The 22,145-nt window shown below is 39.9% G+C and overlaps 1 protein-coding gene across 1 annotated transcript; it reads right to left on the reverse strand.

Moving 5' to 3' along the window:
* Positions 1-327: 327 nt before the first annotated feature.
* LOC124144083 lies at positions 328-20,856 on the reverse strand. Its single transcript, XM_046513329.2, has 12 exons — positions 20,517-20,856; positions 10,315-10,435; positions 9,820-9,986; positions 8,802-9,092; positions 7,932-8,204; positions 6,741-7,004; positions 5,520-5,738; positions 5,012-5,290; positions 3,912-4,025; positions 2,934-2,958; positions 2,615-2,649; positions 328-2,338 (listed from the first exon to the last, which is right to left on the reverse strand). The coding sequence occupies exons 1-12, from the start codon at positions 20,632-20,634 to the stop codon at positions 2,298-2,300; spliced, it is 1,947 nt and encodes a 648-aa protein (XP_046369285.2). The 5' UTR covers positions 20,635-20,856; the 3' UTR covers positions 328-2,297.
* Positions 20,857-22,145: the final 1,289 nt, after the last annotated feature.

Raw genomic sequence — 22,145 nt, forward strand, 5'->3', positions numbered from 1 at the left:
TATGTCTTCTCGGTAGTACTATCCGGTGACCCTTCCATGGACATTTTTCAGTGGCGTTCTGGCGGTCATAGTAATCCCGCACCATATCATTACAAACCCACACCTAAGTTCGTATGACATTCCCTACGCCTATCGAGAAAGACCAGCTTGAATCTGGACTCATCTGAAACCACGATCGATTTAACGACCTTTCACTGAAGCGTCAAAATCACGACTGACCCTCTACCCATCGTGCGCGGAGGACGTGCGAGGCCTACATATAGGTGTCCATTAACAGCAATTTTATACGACTTGCCGAGTGAGACAATAAGAACATGAAGATTCAAGTTGTTGCTAATTTTAATGAAAGTACAATAATGGTGACAAATTGAATTCATATAAAAATACGTAAAGAATTGTATGGAAAGGAATACAATTTACAAAAAGCAAAGCTAAATTATTATCTCATCTTGATCATATGAGTGAGTGAGTGAGTGAGTGAGTGAGTGAGTATGGTTTTACGCCGCTTTTAGCAATATTCCAGCAATATCACGGCGGGGGACACCAGAAATGGGCTTCACACATTGTACCCATGTCGGGAATCGAACCCGGGTCTTCGGCGTGACGAGCGAACGCTTTAACCACTAGGCTACCCGACAGCCCCTTGATCATATGAGGAAAGATCACATGTCAACGTTTGAATGTCATGTTTCAAGTATACTCTGTCCTTATACTTATATGAATGCATAGTTACTTTCATTTATTTAAGATATGGTATTGATGAACTAAATTCACCGAGTAAACAATATTCTCTCGAAATATAGGACACCGAATGGGAACTATTTTCAATTCTCCCTACACAGGAGAGTGAGTTTAACGCCGCTTGTAACAGTATTCCAGTTATATCGCGGCGTGTCATCTTAATGTAGAAGGAAAGACCAAAATGATGCAGGTCTCAGACGTTTACCAAATCGGTGGAACCCACGAGCACGGGTATGGTGCTGACAAACCTAGGAACATACTTGGGGCGAACCGGGATTCGAACCCACAATCATAGGTTTCTGGTGTGCCCACTTAGACGTTTACTTGTGTATTCAAAATAATAATGCATTACTCTCCCATCTTTGATGGAAGAGATCCAGTACAACCTTAAATCGGACAGATATCAAAACCAACGTCATGTGATCCTGCAACTTAAAAAAAAACTAGACGTGATCTTGAACTCGTTCTGGTATATTCCAATGTTTGCATTGATATTATTCCGTATATTGTCTTCGTCTTTTGTGAAGTAAAACGTTGTCAGAATGTCAGAATACCTTTAAACTTTATATTTCCTGGTATAACCGACAGGTACAGCTATGGGATGGGACATTCACCTTCACTGCGAATACATGCATTGACACATGTTATTGATCAACGTGACATTATACAAATAGCAAACGGACCATCATTATTGAAAAACAAGACAACAGAAAGTAGTGAAAAGGATGGTAGTACTACACCTCTGTGATTAAGGAAACAAGAATTAATGTCTTTCGTAGTTAACAGAAAAAAAACATATGAGGACTTCCACCATCCACCAACCGATCTGTATGTGTAAGAGCCAAATAATTAGATAAAAGGTGCTGCAGATGTACAATATGCATACATATTGGAAAAGGCACTTAAAATGAACAATAAACATGCATTATCAATAAAAATAGTACACGTACATTGAGAAGGGGGAAACGGTGCAACATGCCATTACGTTTGGCATGATTGTGATACAACTAAATAAGAAAATCCCAACATTTATACTCAAATCGACAGACAGGTAACACAGGAAAATCAAAGCATCTAATTTTCTTTTAATATCTGACAAAAAATAAGGAAACCTTTGCTATGTGTGCTCTAAGTTGTATGACTGACGTGGAGTCACCATGGGAGTACAGTCAAATTGGGTACCCTTTGTAAATACAATTGTCCTTTTGAAATGCGTGCATTCCAAGAAATAAAAATTGACAAAATCGTAATAATAATAAGAAGAAGAAGAGGAAGAGAAGAGATCTCCACTAAAGTTCCGCCGAACTATTTCAACTGTATCATGTGTTAATGAAACAGTACCAAATAGGGATGATACCATGTGTTCGCAAAAAGGTGACCGTAGCCTGCCCCACCGATAGCAACCATCACACACACACGCCAAAGACAGTCAAGTGTGCTCTCTTCAACTGCTTATTTGTCGCAAAGAAGCATCCTGCTCCCTTATTTAGACTCTATGGCAATGTATGTGTCAGACATACAGTAGGTTTAAAGGCTCTTATTTGTCCATTTGGTCCTCAGGCATTTTCGTAGATGTCAGCTGCTGGACCATCTTTTACTGAAAAAGAATAAAAGCATCACACATTATTACTCTTGGATATATCGCAGTCACGTTTTGGCAATGGTAAACCGTATTATCGTTATTCAACCTAAATCATGGACTTTTGGCAGACCATGCAATAGTACCACCAGATAATATTAGAAAGAATCTGGTTATTATGTAAAATATAAAACTTAGTGGAAACTTCTTCTACAAATAATACAACGCGTTTGATTGATGACAAATATCTCAAAATATAAATGCTTCTGGTTCATTTATAAAAACACCACGTACCTGATTCTGGTTTCGTGAGCAGTGGGAGCATTTTCCTGAACAAAAGAACATATCATCTAGTTGTCAAATGGCGATAAAATAGCAAGATAATTTAAGATGCTTTGGTAATTTTAGCAGAAAAATATAAGTAAACGCACATCCCCAAATCGGGATTCCTTACATTTATAAAATCAAATATTTGAATTTATACTCGAATACTCTGACCCATGGCATCGCATCATTTAAGCAATCATATAAAGAAATGTGACAAACATTAATTGTATTATTAAAGGAATACATATTAAAGGAAAGTTCTACAGAAGGTTTTGAACATGCTTACGTCGGATTGTTTCTACGCCGCTCTCCTGAAACGAGAAACAAATGTTACGTGTAGATTGAATCTGTTCTTGCAACAAAAGGATAGGTCTCTATCTTTGGATCAGTTTTACCCCTGATATAATAACGGACAGACTTCAAGGAACTTATTGAAGGATACAACAATACACCAACTTTTGTCACAGCACTGTTAGTCGCAAAGTGATGTAGCTAACAGCATAAGTGCCATACACGTCATACCAAAGTTTGCCACATTTGAAAATCAAATAAAGATCCTATACAATTATCCATATTTCAAGAATGTTTCTTGATATGCAAAAGTGTATAATCAACTCTCAGCTTTCAGTATATATGCCTCCTAATGCCATACGATTGGCTTACAAAAGATACAATTTCGGTTGTGATGCCTTTTATTAAAGAAATAACCATTATATTAAACAGTCTGAGAACTGAGAAAAGTTTCAGAATTTCGTTTTGGCTTACATATAAAACAAAAGCAACCTCATAGCATTTTTTTCTAATAAACGTGTCCTTTCATTAAAACCTGGAATACACCGTCTAAGCTATAGGTTTGGTGATATTGGTTTTCACATTATGTTAGAAAAGGTAACCAAACACTCATTGAATGTTAAAATTTAGATATTGCACAAACCGGAACATGTCTACTTTTACACACGTGGTATCATTGGAGAATCAGCTGTTCATTAAGCATTTTCAACACATGTGCAAGTCATGGGTGGGGACATGTATGGCAACTTATAATCCATCAGTGCTGTGGTATCGGAGACGAAAAGGTTTACGATGGATGACGGACGATGTATGACGATGCATACGAAAAAAAAACATTTTTAACTAAAGATCTAAAAAAGTACGTTAAAAGTGATATACATCTAAATACAGTGTGCGGAATATCTGCCACAAAGTAATGTTTCGTTTGGTGAGAAATCTTTCATAAACACGGTAAGCCTCGTGTATACTGTACCTCTGCGAGCCCTGTAGAGTAGACCACTGAGGACACCAACAACACCCATCAAGCACACCAAGAGAAGAGACAAAACGCTAGCAACGACTGTAACCTTTTGCTCGTCCCCCTCAACTGCAAACAGTACAAAGGCTCAATGAATTTTCTTAATCTGGACACTACAAATGTCATATATAGACATTTTGTCAGTTTGTTTGTTTAACGCCGCACTCAGCAATATTCCAGCTGTATAACAGCGCTCTCTAAATAATCGAGTCTGGACCAGACAATACAGTGATTGACATCATGACCATCGATCCACGCAATATGGATATAGACATTTTGACAAATGGACGCTTTTGTTAACATATTATGGAGAAGAAAGAAAATCCAACATGTTGAGCTGTGCAAGGTGAAGTTATCATTGTTTAATTGTTTGTTGTTAAACGCCGCACACAGCAATATTACAACGTTATGTCGGCGGTCTACAATGTAAATAATCAAGTCTGGAATAGACAATCCAGTGATTGACATCATGAGCATCAATCCACGCATTTGGGATACGATGACATGCAACAACCAAGTCAGCAAGCCTGACCACCCAATCCCGTTAGTCGCCTTTTACGGCAAGTATGGGTTGCTGAATACCTATTCTACCACGGATCTTCATGGGTCTTGAAGTTTTGAATGTTATAGTTTTGACATTTTATTCATCAAATACATGCCTATCTTATTCCACCAGCAATCTACACGAATCAACTTACGTTTTGAATCGATTTATGTAGAATGCTAGTGGAATAAGATAGGCATATAAATGACGCATAAAATGTAAAAACTATAACGTTGTTTTATGTTCATTGAGTGCAAAACATTTAGTGCATATACATTTAGTGCATAACATTTAGTGCATAACATTTAGTGCATAACATTTAGTGCTCTTGTGGTGTTTTACCTCGAATAAGAATGACAACAAATGTATCCTAAATATAAAAGTATTACTTCGTGTCATATGATTACGATATCCTATAGTGTGTCTATGCTTACCCGACAAAAAGATAAAGGTGACAACCAAACCATTACAATTCGCATCACCAGATAAAAACGTCTGCATCCCGACTTACCATACACGTCCACAGTTGTTGTGCAGGAATCGTTGCCCTCGTGTGTTTCATTGTAGCAGTCGACCATTGTGTTGTAGGCAGTGCAGATATAGCTTCCACTGTCCAGCATTCCAGTCTTACTCAGGACGTAGGTTTCGGATGATGTGTTTTGAAGTAGTTCACTTCCTCGTTTCCAGGTGATGTAAGAACTAATGGGATTGGCTTTAACTGAACACTTCAGGCTTGCTCTGGTGCCGAGTGGAACAAAAACTTTCTCGTCGCAAGTAACCTTAGGTCCATCTGTAAATATATCCTTCGAAGTTTAGTGACATGAGCTTTTCTGTAATCTCATTGAATAGGTATAAAAGATTTGAACTCCTCAGCTCTTCAGGCTAAAGGTGAACGGAAAGAGTGCAATGTAGTTATTTGTTATGATTTATTAAGAGTTGACAATGACGTTTGTAAAAGTAGATAGACAACAATACGTGATGTGAGTATGTTATACTGTATTGATATCGATTATACATACATAAAACTTCAAGCCGCATCAAAGCCTTGTCACTCGAAAAACCCACGTAGTAAGCAGACGTGTTAACTCTGTTCAGCTGCGAGTAATTTCCCTCCACCTCCCCGTCTTCTTTGAGGATTTTCCAAGTGTAGTTATTGAAAGCGAAGTTAGTATCAGAACATTTGGGGAGGTTTAGGTTGATACTCGATCCTTCCATCACACTAACCGTCGAGTTTCCAGCTGAAATCACAAGAGAATGATTGAAATATTTTCAATATTTGCAGTTCAAATGCATGTGTCACAATAGTTACACATGTAAGGTCATTTATTCAGTTCAGTCAAGTAAGAGTCTATGTACCTATGTACTGTAAAGGTCACCAATCAGATGTAACATAGTTGAGAATATATCACAAATATGACTCTAAGAGAGTCAAACAGACCGAGTACAAAAAAGCACCAGAGTCTCTTATCATTCTTACTACAATCTCAATAATGATACTAGAAGAAAGAAAAAGAAAGAAAAACAAGGAACAGAAATTTGAAATACGAAAAACAAACAAATATTATACAGTATGTATCCAGCACAAAAGTTGCAACAGGAAAGTGCGCTGTGAAATTGTCATTTGCCAAAGTATAAAAGATAACATGATTTCATGTCACCGTTTTCATGTGTTTGCCATATATAATCTTAAACCCATTTAACGAAAACGAGGCACAGGGATGTCCTTACACCCGGGCTGTTGTTATTTTCGTGAAATACACGAACATTACACAATTTTAAAAAATCAGAGCTGGACGTTCTTTTCGCGAACCGACTTCCAGTGAACCTAATACAGGTTTTCACCACTCTTTTGCCTTTTACGCCCAATGGAAAGTTATTCGGTATATAAACGAGACTGGTTACTCTCTGTCGTTACTCTCTGTCGTTTTATATTTACATGAAACACATTTCTTACTGACGAACATTGCGAGTGACAATTGCGAGCACAATCGGACAGGAACCAGTTTTAAATGCTTTAAGAAGGGTTAGGCATTCAGGAGAAGAAAATCACAGGGAGAGAGGAGGTCTGTAATATTGTTACGAAGATCAGAGATCCAGATCAGAAGCGGTAGAAAGTTAATTCACTTATCAAGTATCCGACACCCCTGAAAAATATATATGTGTGGAGTGTAAGGCTTAATGAAATTACTGTGCAGAAAACATAAATCGTGTTTCGAAAATAAAATAACAAAGGATCTTACACAGGATATGAACTGTCATGTTGTGGGTGGTCATGTTGAGGGTGGACATAGGCTGGTCTTTGTAGCCTGCTGTACATGTATAGTTACCGCTGTTGTAGAGTTCATCAATCTTGATACTGCAATTTGCGCATGACTGCGAACCGTCCCAAGTGCAGGTTTTGTTTTCCCATTGGCCATTGAAATGGCACAAGTTGTGATGTTTCTTATATGGTTGTGATGTTAAGATGACATATTGTTCCTCTGGACACTTCATTGTTGGTTTATCTAAAAAAATATACAATAAGATGGTGGACATCCATTGAGGAAAACACGTGCCTCAGTATCGAGGAAATAACGCATATATATTTTACTCAGTTTGTTTATGAGTTACAACTGTGCATGTAAAACATATGATAACATAAAAATAAAGTATACTGGACATAGTTTACCTAATTGAGTTTCCACAGTCATCTGTGCGTTTCGACGTAACAATATATTTTATCATACGTCACTGAGTTTCTGACTGATATCAAAATACAAAGGCTTATGTCATGCGATACAGACATTGCACCAGTGAAATCCACTGAAAATACAGCTAAGATACATTTAAGAAAAGACTCTTAATAAACCACGAACCATAACATTTACATGATATCTTGATAGCTTTGATACCTCTCAAAAACAATTTTAAAACTCGATGGGATGTTAGCGTTACAAGTAATTTAAGCAATGAATAATTTGAGATACTTATACATTGGCGTACCAAAAGAGACAGGGAAAATGAGCGTTTAATTGGGATACTGCACAAGAAACTGATAGTGTGGCACAAGACCCAATAAACGCTAGACAAACTGAGAGCCTATTTAAACTTCCAATAGCCGCAAGTCATACTAATATGCGATACACTAGACACACTGACATTCCGGGAATCTAAATACATAATACAAAGATGTCAACCTGGACATGGGGTATACTTAACAACAGCATAAGTATACAAAAGCTCTCAGCACTTAATTGAATACTATTATCCCAAGTGAACTGATTAGATATCATTTTGAGCTAACCCACATCAGCATCGGTGCAGCCAGTATCTTTATAGGTGATGTCCCGCGGTAGCTATATAGTAACATCTGTGCTGGACTACAAAAGGTTTTGAGGCATAATCACTTTCTTTTGAGGTTTGACATATTTCTATCACATGAATGAACTCACCTGATACTTTTACTTTTATTACGTCGACTGAAACCCCTTTTCGAGGTTTACCAATCGTTACATTTAGGTAGTTTGTGCAAGTGACGATGTACAACCCACTTTGCGATATGTTCTGGATCTTCATTTCATCACAAGCCTCGGGCCCGAGCTCTCTATCGCCTTCTATCTTTCTCCAGGTACAATTACAACTGGGATTACAGGAGTATAGTTTGCTAAAATTTAGACTTTGGCCAATTGTCAAGTTAAAGGCTTTTGTCAATGGTTTTGGGTCACCTGAAAGAAGTGAAAAAAAGGAAGAATACAACCAGTAGGACTTTGTAAATATGCAAAATAATGTCTGACGTCTTCTTTGAAGAACTTCTTTGATAGGCACCGAAACGCCGCTCTTAATTGTAATAAAGAAGTTGTTCATCCATAAATTCGTATCATTACTGACGACTAGAATATTTACTTTGAAGTATGTTTAAAGAACAGCTTTTGTTTGGTGAAAACTCATTCTCCTGAATACGCAAGGTTCAGGCCTTGATACTGTGATACTTGATACTTCTCAGTATCAGGACATCCTAAAAGCCCTTTCACAAATTTCGAAAGGTTGTGCAAGGAAAGCTAATGTGTGATGGAAATTATAACGTTTGGTTATTATTTTTATGCATTTTCGAAGGTTGTGGTGAATCAGATCTAGTTATGAATATATACCAAAATAAACTGGAGCACATTGATTAACAGTGAATAAATGAGAAAATGCTTCAAAGTAGACAGGGAAACAGGTTTCATATTCACTTCCAAGTTATCTACGTGTACGATGGATATCCAGTTAATATGAGAGTTACATATAATATATTTATGAAATACACAATTGGAAATACATACTGAAGACCTGTATGTCAATAGAGTTATTCACGTGGCATTCTTGACGACCGATATTCACTGAACACGTAAGCGTCATATTGGCCGGGGACGTATTATTCATTTGGAGCGATATGGAAGGTGACGATCCCACGATGGAATTATTAGTTGACAGGGTCCATTTATACCAGTATTGTGAGGGCATGTACAAGCCGCGTGCTAAACACGTTGCAGTCACCCTCGTCCCACTGTACACACGAATGCTTTTCCCTTGCAGCAGAGTTAAATTCGTGTTTTGACACATTTTCGCCTGCTCTAAAACAAAGAAAAACAAGTACTGACTCCAAACATGATAGCAATTACACCACGATCAGTGAATCCTTGCACAGATACAGATTTTAGGGCCACACGTGCACCCTAACCGAGAGACAGGTAACTACAGATTGGTGGAGAAAACCTATACATATTATAGTTCTAAGTGGTGGAGGTGAGGTAGTCGAGTGAGTGAGTGAGTGTTTTTATTCATGTATCCGTGAGTAAGTGAGTTGGGTTTAACGCCGCTTTTTTAACATTATTCCAGTTATATCGCGGCGTGTCAGCTTAATGTGGGAGGAAAGCCCAGAGGGATGCAGGTCTTGGACGTTTACCACTCGAGAGCACGGGTATGGTGCTGACAAACCTAGAAACATAATCGGGGTGAACCGGGATTCGAACCCCCAATCATAGGTTTCTGGCGTAACCAAGGGACGCAACTCTGCACAGGACATCGCGACCCCTCAGATGACTGGGCCAACCGTGGCCCCTCGTGTATCTGTGTAACAGCTTCATGTGGAAAGAGAGCGCTAAAGATCGTAATCATATAGAACTAATTCGGGGTCATATCAAAATCTGAACAGAAAATTGTGGAGCCAGTTAAGGGATAACAATTAATCAAGAAGCTATTGGTAGAGTATCATATATCACAGCAGCTGGACATAAATGTACAAAAGTAAGTTAATCTAAAAGGTAGACATTGGTATGAAGTGGAATTTTAGAAGTGTACCTTTTTTACAGGTGATAGAAATAGGTACTTTCTGTCTGCATCCAGCTTTGATGCCAACGTAGCATTGTTGCAGTCTTGTCTCGTTTCCTCTGCACCCATGTCCCCTGAGGGATCTCAGGGTCTCATTCGCCTTCACCTTCTCATTATAGATGATGTAAACATGGGCACTGAAACACACGAGAGTGACGAAGTCGGCAGGCATTAATTTTGTTTCGCGTGTGACAGCAGGAAAAGTTGTTGTTGGTGATCATGGAATAGTTTTAAATGTGATCGGTAATTGGAATTGAATAAAGCAGTATAAATTGATTTGTAACTTTTTGCCCATAGTTTAAGCTGTTATCTTGATGGTGTCAGCATTTGCAAAGAAAATACAACAATCCTGAATTTTTGCAAATAAAAAAGTGCGAGAGTGTCAATCTTAATTCTAAAACTATTTAACACACAACAATAGTTATACTAGGCTGAACTTTAGCAAGCACACAGTACGATACTCACGTGGGTTTACCTAATTGCCGACACACAACAGCAGCATCGTGCAAAGAAAATCCTTCGTTGCACACTAGCTTGCCATTGATATTTAAGAAGCCGTCACTGAGGCTGATCTTTCCAAGATAGTCTGCTCACAAGGAAACACAGATTAGATACATATGTCCATGTAACGTTACACTTCATAGGCAGACACCTGTAATATGTTTCAAGATACTGTACTGGTGAAGTGTTCTATATACATTTAAGGAACATGCACCTTGTGTATCGAGTCTAGCCCAATACATAATAATATATTGTTGTGAAGAATGCAGTGAAGAGTTGTGTGAGAGAAAATATTGCAATCAGGGAAATGCATGTGTTTATAGTTTTTTAAGGCTACCCAACATGGCCAACATTTCTTACAACATGAGGGACACAGATCAGTATTAAATGCCAACATGAAAATTAATGCTAGTAATTAAAACCCAAATATTACGATCTTGTTGGTTTCACAGGAAGAGAAATGTGTGACATTGTAGTTAAGGTTGAGAGGATTGTGTTCAATGAAGAGTCTGGCAAAATATGTTTAAGAAACTGAAAACCCTCTTTGCGGAGTGCCTGCTGCCAGAAACATTCTCACAGTAATAGTATGAGCAGGTTCAAACATTTATCCGCGAAGGCGGCATAGCACGTCATGGAGGGTTGGGGCAACGTTGAAATACAATTTTTCATTTGACATTAGAAAGCCGTATTTCTCTACATTAATGAAAAACAAGATAAACATTCAAGATTAGTAGATAGCATGTAGAAAGTTTGGTGAACGATAACAATGCTTAAATAAATCCTCTTATCTGCGCTATTCAATCTGTGACAATAGGCCTTTGTTACAAGCGACGGGAGCGTGTTTGCGCCGAAAGTTTCATTCGCCTTCAAATCTGTCGCTTAGCACATACAAATCAAGGGCATCTTAGTATGTTTTTAATAGATCCTATTTCCAGACACTTGCAAATATTGCGCTTTGCTGAAAGTGCAATACAAGTATCATTATGCAATTATGCAAATAGTAACACAAACGACTGAAAGGAATCGTGTGATTTAGGCTCTCTCAGTTTGAGTGGATAACATGATAATTATTTGACAAAACTAATGAAATGTGAACATGTTGTGGCTGCTCCAGAAGACTGTTAAGAGATGATATTACTGTTCCCAGGCGATATCACCCTCTCCAGATTCAATAAAATGTTCAGGGATGACATCACCCTCTCCATGTTTAGAGTAGTATTATAAATAGGGGCACCGCACCACCCCGTACTGTACCAGGTCCATGTCGTGAAAATGCTTCCCTGAAAGTCTTATGTTTTTTTATCAATTAGTCTAAAATTTATTTAAAACACGAAACTAGGTACGACGCTCAGATCAAAATAGTCGTGTCGACCTATTACTTCATAGGTCATGTTTCACGCCTGAACCTGCTCTACTCCCATGAAAACCATTTGACAATAGAAAACGTAAAACTTTATGGATAAAAGTTCTGGTGTATTACATGTAGCGACTTTTTAATGTAGTTTCTTACACCGTTATTGAGAAGGAGTGACTACAACCAAGTAATGAGCGGTAAATAAATATAATATAAGCCAGATGTACTATAAGAAATAACATTTTAAATATATTTTATCCAATTCAGTATATAACATTACAGAGTTATACATTGAGTAGCACGTCTTGTAGCATACTTGTTAATGGGGCCGTCACACCATGACGTTCTGGTCAGCGTTCTATGACGTTTGAGGAAACGTTGGTAGTCGCCCATGGTCGCTGGGATAGCGCCAGAAGAGCGTTGTGTGAACGCTAGTGAACGTCGGTGATCGCCGGGAATCGTCGGAGAACGCTGGTCCGGAAAAAGGTTTTGAACATGCACAAAAGTTCTCACTGAGACCAGCGTTCTTCAACGTTTAATTTTAAACGCTGAAGAACGTTTAAGAACGTTCGTGGAACGTTTTACTAACGTTCGCCGAGCGTTGCACGCGTTCGGCTATCGTTAGTCAGTCGTTACTTGGTTGTTACTAATCGTTTGCTTTGCATTGAACGACTCACTGGCGACCTGTCAACGACCGCTGAACGGTCCCCTAGCGCACGCAGCGTGTGACCAAAGTCAAACACGCCAGCAAGACGCTATTCTGTCGTTATTCACACGTTAGTCACACGCTCAACACGCTCGTCTAACGTTGACAAATCGTTCGTCGCGCGCCAGTGGCACGTTAGCACACGCTAATGGTTTTCAGGGGTATCTTACTTGGTCGCTGTTACACGCTTCTCGTGCGTTAGACACACGCTAGTCATGCATTAGGCACACGTTAATCACACGCCAGATGTGTCATCCTCATTCTTGAACGCTCAAAAATTGAACGATTGAAATGTTCAGAGAACGTTGACCAGAACGTCATGGTGTGACGGCCCCTTTAGGTATAGGTTACCTATACAGCAGACAGCAGGTCAGCAAGTTTAAGTTCGCTACAGGTGTCCATCAAAGTTTACACATGGTGAAAACGGGCAGATATTTGTAATATTTATTAACTAAGCGTGGAGCTAAATCCTTACAAATTGGTTGTGTAAAAAAAATATATTTTTAAAAAAAGAAAAAAGAAAAAAAAAAAAAGAAAAGAAAAATAGAAATAACATGTAGTACACTGATAATAAAGGCAGATATACATTTAGGATTTAAAACTTTAACAAGCTGATTATAAACGGATTATTAACTTAAACAAGCTTACTTGATACTAATTAACAGGTTGAAATTAATAGCTTCACCAATCACCATCTGGAATTTCGAAACAAAATCTAAAACCAACCAAACCACCCACCCAAACCAGCACAAGCCCACTTAACATACAACCGAACACAAATCATACATGAACTTCAAACAGTTATACAATGCCAAAACAGAGCCTCAACAAGCATAGACAAACCAAATCAGGATTTCGGACACCATCTCTCAATCCTGGAAACCAGCTATTATGGTTGCAGTCCTAAAACAAGGGATGCACTCTGATGAGCCTGACTCATTAACGTCTCACATATGCAAAATCATGGAGTCAATATTTAATAATTAAATTTTCATGTGTGTTCATTGAAATGCCTGCATTCTCATTTGCTGAATTCGTCACGTGTTCTTGCATTCATTTTCCAATGAATATAAAAAATTAAGCCACGCCCACCGAGGCGCACTAATTTTATTATTGCGGGATGTCGGGGAATCCCAATATTACAGCCGAGGGAATTCTTTTTCTGCTCACGTGTATCGTCATGCACAGGACATTTAGCGACATTCATGCATATTCGTTGTCCAAACAACCCTTTGAAACCGACGGCCGAGAATGAGTGAAACAGCAAGCGTACAGGCTCACTCGCCTGTTTTTTTCCCGCTCGCCTTGTTTCAACTTTCATGTCTTTGGGTTTCATTTCTAACTACCATTTTTCTAAATGTGTTTTACCGTAATCAGGGAAGTAATGTTTGAATCTGGCGCTAACTAGGCATGTTCTTTCAAACAGCCGCCTTCTCCCGGCCATATATCTTACAGTCTGACTTTTGCATTTCTTTTCGCCTCTTGCCTTAATTGACGGGTCCTATGAACATTGTTTTGATCATATTCTCCGTTGATTGGCTACTGACTGTGTAGGCCTGTCAAGTTATGTGCATAAATTAAACAATCACCTGATTCATGTCACGCCACAGTATGTATTCCAACACCTGGAATGTTTATCAATCTCGTCATGTTAGTCTGTTTTGATATATACAATTGTTTTTGGTTAAACTATTGTAGATAAAATATGTTTCACGTTGTCGAATTTAATAATAAGCATTGACTGTGTTCGGTTTTCGGTTCATTTAGGTATGAATCGAAAAAACGATGTGCAAACTTTTGTAAGAATCCACTACGCGGATTGCAGCTCCTTGATCTACATGCACCAGGTGTAGGCAAGCCAAGTCCCAGAAGGCCTGCAGCTCCTTGATCTACGTGCACCAGGTGTAGACAAGCCAAGTCCCAGTAGGCCATGCAGCTCCTTGATCTACATTCACCAGGTGTAGACAAGCCAAGTCCCAGTAGACCTGCAGCTCCTTGATCTACATGCACCAGGTGTAGGCAAGCCAAGTCCCAGTAGGCCTGCAGCTCCTTGATCTACATGCACCAGGTGTAGACAAGCCAAGTCCCAGTAGACCTGCAGCTCCTTGATCTACATGCACCAGGTGTAGGCAAGCCAAGTCCCAGTAGACCTGCAGCTCCTTGATCTACATGCACCAGGTGTAGACAAGCCAAGTCCCAGTAGGCCTGCAGCTCCTTGATCTACATGCACCAGGTGTAGACAAGCCAAGTCCCAGTAGGCCTGCAGCTCCTTGATCTACATGCACCAGGTGTAGACAAGCCAAGTCCCAGGAGGCCTGCAGCTCCTTGATCTACGTGCACCAGGTGTAGACAAGCCAAGTCCCAGTAGGCCTGCAGCTCCTTGATCTACATGCACCAGGTGTAGACAAGCCAAGCCCCAGCAGGCCTACAGCTTCTTGATCTACATGCACCAGGTGTAGACAAGCCAAGTCCCAGTAGGCCTGCAGCTCCTTGATCTACATGCACCAGGTGTAGACAAGCTAAGTCCCAGTAGACCTGCAGCTCCTTGATCTACATGCACCAGGTGTAGACAAGCCAAGTCCCAGTAGACCTGCAGCTCCTTGATCTACATGCACCAGGTGTAGACAAGCTAAGTCCCAGTAGGCCTGCAGCTCCTTGATCTACATGCACCAGGTGTAGGCAAGCCAAGTCCCAGTAGGCCTGCAGCTCCTTGATCTACATGCACCAGGTGTAGACAAGCCAAGTCCCAGTAGGCCTGCAGCTCCTTGATCTACATGCACCAGGTGTAGACAAGCTAAGTCCCAGTAGACCTGCAGCTCCTTCATCTACATGCACCAGGTGTAGACAAGCCAAGTCCCAGTAGACCTGCAGCTCCTTGATCTACGTGCACCAGATTTAGACAAGCCAAGTCCCAGTAGGCCTGCAGCTCCTTGATCTACATGCACCAGATTTAGACAAGCCAAGTCCCAGCAGGCCTGCAGCTCCTTCATATTGTGATATTGTTTCACGTGCAAAGGCACATAGACGCATTGCTGAACGCCAGTGGCGTAAATCAAAATTGGAAGTTCATAGACAGATCTATAAAGCAGCATGAAATGCCGTTACTCAGCAGATAAGAATCTTTAAAACAGCCTACTGCCCTCAGAAAATCAAGGACAGTGTGGGTCGTCCAGGCGATCTCTAAAAGTTTACTTTCCCTTTGATAGGCAAGAAGACAGAAAAGGCAGCAAAAAATTAGCCAGTGATTTTAGCAAGTACTTTGTCAACAAGATACAAAAGATTCGACAAAGCCCAAATGAGAAGTCCATCCATGACAGTTACACAAACGTCATTCCAGATTGTTACGTGACAGTCCCCTGCTACTACATGACATGCAAAACAGTTTCAATGGTGAACCTCTGAAGGATTTGAAACCGTTCTCAGAACTAGAAATCCGGAAAATTATCATTGATTCAAAACCTACGTCCAGTCAACTAGATCCAATTCCAACAAAGATCGTCTTTGATCACCTTGACACTCTACTTCCTGCCATAAAAAAAAGATGATCAACCTTAGTCTTTCATCAGGTGAAGAGTTAAACGTCTCCTCAAGAATCCTGGTCTGAATCCCAATTTGCTTAAAAACTACCGTCTCGTATCAAACCTACCTTTCATCTCGAAAGTGCTTGAGAAGGCGGTTAAAATTCTACTTTCCGAACACCTCGATGCCCATAACCTAGTGGACAAATTCTAGTCCGCATACAGAGCTAATCACAGCACAGAGACTGAATAACTTAGAGTCTTAAATGAACTCCTTTCATCTGCAGACAGAGGTAACGTAAGCGTGCTTGTTCTACTTGATCCGTCTGCAGCATTTGATACCATAGACCACATCAAACTTTTGGACTGTTTACACCATCAGATAGGACAAGAAGGAAATGCTCTCAAATGGTTTACATCATCCTTAGATGGACGGTGTCAGTCAGTCACGGTCAATGAGGCAACATCAGGTAGTTTTGTTCTCTCTTGTGGGGTTCCCCAAGGGTCAGTTCTGGGCCCCATTCTTTTCACACTGTACACTAAAAGTTTGGGTCATATCATCTCTAAGCGACTACTGAGCTACCATTGCTACGCCGATGATACGCAACTGATGAAGAATTTCATGCCATCTGAAACTGAAACAGGGCTTCAAAAAATCGAAGATTGCACCAGAGCCATCAAGTCGTGGACGACTGAGAACCCACTAAAATTAAACGACAACAAGACAGAGGCTTTATTGATTGGTACCCGAACAAATCTTGAGAAAATGAGACTTAACAAGATTCTTGTTGGTGATTCCAATATCGAATTCTCAAAATCATTGACAAATCTTGGCGTTTATCTGGACAGTTGACTAACTATCGAACAAAATGTAAGCCATGTCTCAAAATCCTGCTTCTTTCATCTCCGCGAAATTGGAAGTGTTAGAAATCTACTCACAAAAGAAGCTGCACACACTTTGGCGAGATCTTTAGTTATATCACAGCTTGTCTATTGCAACAGTCTCATGAGTAACATCACAAATGATCAACTCCACAGGCTCCAACGTGTACAAAATTCAGCAGCACTTATCGCCACAAAGACATCAAAATGGACTCCAGAAATACCTGCTCTCATGTCCCTGCACTGGTTACCACTCAAAGCAAGAACTGAATTCAAAATTCTAACCCTGGCCTACAAATGCTACATGGTAACAGACAAATTATATCTCACCGAACTACTGCCTAAATACAAGCCTTCCAGATCTCTCCATTCTCAGAATAACCACCTGTTACAAGTCCCGGAAACCCGTCTCAAAACCTTTGGTCAGAGATCTTTCCAGTTCTGCGCTTACTCGCTATGGAACAAACTACCATCTGATCTTAAGCTATCGCCTTCCGCAACATTGGAAGTGTTTGACATCTACTCACAAAAGAAGCTGCACACACTTTGGCGAGATCTTTAGTTGTATCACGGCTTGACCATTGCAACAGTCTCATGAGTAACATCACAAATGATCAACTCCACAGCCTCCAACGTGTACAAAATTCAGCAGCACGTATCGTCACAAAGACATCAAAATGGACTCCAGTAATACCTGCTCTCATGTCCCTGCACTGGTTACCACTCAAAGCAAGAATTGAAATCAAAATTCTAACCCTAGCCTACAAATGCTACATGGAAACAGCCCCATTATATCTCACCGAACTACTGCCTAAATACAAGCCTTCCAGATATCTCCATTCTCAGAATAACCACCTGTTACAAGTCCTGAAAACCCCTCTCAAAACCTTTGATCAGAGATCTTTCCAGTTCTGCGCTTCCTCGCTATTGAACAAACTACTATCTGATCTTAAGCTATCGCAATCGCTTTCATCCTTTAAGGCTCATCTGAAAACACACCTTTTCACACAACACTATCAACTCTACTCCCCCTTTCATTAGCATTACTTGCTAAAACTATGTAGCGCAGTGAGCATTAACTTGGTGAATGGAATCTGGCGCAGTATAAATGGACTTATTATTATTGTATTTGGAGAAAATTAGTTGTCAGGCATGTAGTGCTATTTAATGTCAGCAGTGGTGAGGAAGTCATTATATTTAGCTCCCCGATTTATGTGTAAAATGTTTTGTGAGGTGTTTGGGCTATATAAGGAGACAAGTGCGTGCCCCTTTTATCTCACATTTAATCTCGTATTTCATATGACATTATCTCACGACCAACTTTTGTGTGAAGATTACTTACCACCCCAAATTCCAAGCCTAGGCATATCGCGGAAGCTTGACCACTGTTGCTGATGAATATTATTATTGCTGAACTTTTAACTTCAAACACTGCCAACATATTGTGCATTTTATACTGACCACTGCTATCATATCATATTTTGCCATTGAACATTGTACTTCCACTCTTTTGTGTATTGCTATTTTAATTGATGTGCAGTACTTTGTATTGATTTGTTTACCTAGTTAATTGTGTTTTGCAGTTGTTGATTGTATACCATTTGTCGTTTGTTTGTTGGTTTCACACTAAATTGGTTAGCATCTTGTTTCAATTTAGGAATCAACACGTAACAGTAACCAGCCACTCACACATCCCTATAAACCAAACAGCAGACCTGGCGGTCAAATAAGCCATACAAAAGAAACAGCCCCGAAACTAAAGTTCCACACAAGTGAGAGCGAGACCACAACATTAGTCAAAAACCCACTAAACTTAAAAAGATTATCTTTCCTTACTTTCATAACTCCCCAATTTCCCATCATCACTATCATGAAACAAACCATCCTACTGAACAAATTTTAGACCCTCCCAAACAAATTCAACTGCCGAATAAGCTCACTATAAAACAACGTTTCCCATTTCGGATCGGGAGCGAAATTCTTAGCCCGGTTTGTCTTCTACGACGTCCGCGCGTTTTAGTTCCAGTATCCAGCCTATGAACAGCTGCCCTCAACCTCAAGGCAACCAAATTCTTTATCGCTATAACACACCATACAGTGGTACATGGAATACGCCAATATGTTCATAATGTATAAGTAGGCAGTAAATACTAGAATACATGAGAAGTGTGAATAAATATATTGTCTTTATTTACATAGCTTCCTTAGTACAGATATATTTTCAATTAAGAATAACTGCTGTAAATCATAACAAATAGGTTTTACATAATAATAACGGTTAAGATACATGTAGCAGTGTCTTTCTGTCAGAGGGTAAGGACATTCAAGTATGTGATGGAATTCATCACCAACTACGAGGTGGCACAATGTACAGGGGGCGGTCGGGTAGCCTAGTGGTTAAAGCGTTCGCTCGTCACGCTGAAGACCCGGGTTCGATTCCCGACATGGGTACAATGTGTAAAGCCCATTTCTGGTGTCCCCCGCCGTGATACTGCTGGAATATTGCTAAAAGCGGCGTAAAACCATACTCACTCCCTCACTATTTCCTCTGGTAATGAGTGATTACAAGTACGAAATTTTGGCAGGTTGACAAAAATCATATATATAGGTTTCTATTCCAGGTTATGGATTTAAAAACGAATAAAGCAGCCCTTTCGTGGAAAGTGTATTGTGCCATCTCTGTAGAAACTGGTCTTTCAGTCTTTCACTCACTAAGGCGACCAGCCATTGTTTACCAGGGGCGGATTGGCTATGACATATATAACTAAAACCACAATCAGCCAGAATACTCTTGATGTACAATAAGCAACTTTGATATAAGCAACTGTTTTGGTTAAACTATTGTAGATAACACAAATTTTCGTTGTCGAATTCAATTATAAGGATTAACTGTGTATTTTCTACTTCTGTTCATAGAGGTACGCGGATTCATACAGTTTGCACATCGGTTTTCGGTTCAATCCCCAATGAACAGAAATAAATACAGTGAATCCTTAAGCACATTAATAGCGACGTGCGTACACCCTCTATGTGTGTGTGTGTGTGTGTGTGTGTGTGTGTGTGTGTGTGTCCGGTTCGGTGTGTGTCCGGTGCGTGTGTGTGTCCGGTGCGTGCGTGTGTGTGTGTCTGCTTGTACTAGTCGGGTTAATGCCGAGTTTATGGTGCTAGCCCACTGATATACATTGCCGGACTTTAATACTGAATACCCAACTCAGACACAGTACACTGACACCAAGCTGACCAGTTCTCGTGTTCGCCCCCTAATGCCGAGCGCCAGGCAAGGTTACAACAAGTTCCATTTGTTGACGTATGCCGGTATGACGCGGACATTCAGCTCTCCTTGTGGAAGCTCTTGTAATTGTAGGAGTGAGTGAGTGAGTGAGTTATTGTTTAACGTCACATGGGCAATATGTCAGCCATATCGTGACGAGAACTGACATAAAATACATATATTCGAATGGAATAAATATCTGACATCGAAGTGAGGTTACATTTATGATACATATATTTAGACTAAATAAAAAGCTGTCAACGATGGACAGTAGAATAACTAGAATATCACAGGCTTGATTTAAAACTAGTTGTGAACATTAAAAAACAGTAAGCATTAATGAACACCACAATATAAAAATGGGCTAGAAATCGTCAGCCACTGAAAGGAGTGTAATTGTAGGAACACCACTACTGCATGTGTAAGCTGACTTACCTTCATAGTAGTGGCGGTCATGTGCACATATGGGAAGGAGAACATTTGTGGCGAGGAACAGGTACAGCAGCAGTACTCCAGGAATCAGCCCCATTTGAAGACTTGTTTTCTCCTTCATTGGAGAGTGTGCTTCCACACTTGATGCTTCACAGACCTCCAGAGAGATTGTCAGCAGGAGTTGTTTCAGTCTGGAGTCAAAATGACAGCTACTAGACCCAATCCTCCAGGGACACGCCTTTTACTATCATATGTCCTTCGTGTCATGAGCTGGATGGGAGTCATGTTCGTCCTAACTTCCTCTTTACAAGCTATGATGTACATGCACATTATATCCATGCAATACATGCATCCACACACCAACTGATTGTATGCCAATATAGTGTAGTTGTGTATGGAGATGCTATGATATCCTGAAATTGATAACATCACATACATGTGGTATCTAATGTCTGCCATAAGTGCAAGTACATCGGGCCCTGTTCACAATATATATTTGAAAAAAATGCGTCAGAGAGATTTCGTTTGACTTAAAGGGCAAGTTCACTCGGAAATTAACCTATTTTTCTTGTACATTTTCCACATTAAAAGTGTTAACCTAGAAGTGTCATAGACAAAAATATAAAAATATCACAATTAATTAACATATTTTTCGCATTAAAACGATTTATATTTTTCACATTTACCAAGTGTTCTATTTCCACAACAAAAACACCATGGCTTATGCCCCTTGCAATATGACGTCATTGGCGCCAATTGATAAACATTATGACGTCATCATGCTTTGTTAGAGCCGCTTCACGTGGTGTAGGCCTAGGTGTGTGATTCTAGCGTCTCAGATGCCAGCCAGCAAAGTGTTATGCTGAGTCACCACTGCGCCGGAGTGTGTCGTAGGCCATGTTGTTTTACCGCAAACTGGTACTTGATATCTTTTGCGTTGAGAATAGACAGGGACCCAGTTGAATTGGCACCAATTACGTCATAATCTAAGGGGGATAACTCAGGCCTGTTTAGCTCGAAAAACGAAGGCCTCATAACGGCATATCATTTTCACACTATTGTGAGCTTCCTACTTTCACTGTGAAAAAAATGAGTGTATATTTTCAAACACAGATACTAACTAATTCTAAAATTGCGTTTTGTTTAGAAAAAGAAAGAAAGTAATTTTTGCGTGTACACTTCCCCTTTAACGAAATGTCAACGATGTGAGCAGTAACTATAGATACAGTAAGGCCCGACTACACACGAGTGTGGGTTTAAGTGTATATTGTCAAGAGACAAGTTAAGTGGTGTTATTCAAAAATTCATGATTGTCAAGTGTCAATGAAGAGGCGGTAAAATCTGCCTCTTTTCCTACCAATGTGTTTTTAACTATCGCCTGTAATACGACAATGTTATCGATAGTGGCGTAATGAGCCCTACAATCATCTCTTATGCATAGCTTCATCGATATTAATGTGCAAAAGCTCATATGAATCGTACAATGACTGGCTAAGTAGGCAATTAAACTGTGTGACAAACCTATTTTCATAATCTTAAGACCACAAATATGTCCGCTGTTCACAAGCTCGTCATGCTCCCCAGTCTTTCCCTCATAGGTCCCACCCAGTCTGGGCAGTATCACACTAAGAT

Source organism: Haliotis rufescens, unplaced genomic scaffold (genome assembly GCF_023055435.1).
Source record: "Haliotis rufescens isolate VD_foot unplaced genomic scaffold, xgHalRufe1.0.p SCAF_87, whole genome shotgun sequence".
Taxonomy (NCBI): Eukaryota; Metazoa; Mollusca; class Gastropoda; order Lepetellida; family Haliotidae; genus Haliotis; species Haliotis rufescens.

Bases quoted from the DNA above. Each gene is read 5' to 3' on its own strand.
- LOC124144083 (XM_046513329.2), bottom strand. From the start codon at position 20,634: ATGAAGGAGAAAACAAGTCTTCAAATGGGGCTGATTCCTGGAGTACTG. The intron at 8,205-8,801 runs GTATGTATTTCC...CACTTCTTTCAG, and splicing joins TATTGACATACAGGTCTTCA to GTGACCCAAAACCATTGACA. The intron at 2,959-3,911 runs GTACAGTATACA...TTCTCGTTTCAG, and splicing joins ACTCTACAGGGCTCGCAGAG to GAGAGCGGCGTAGAAACAAT.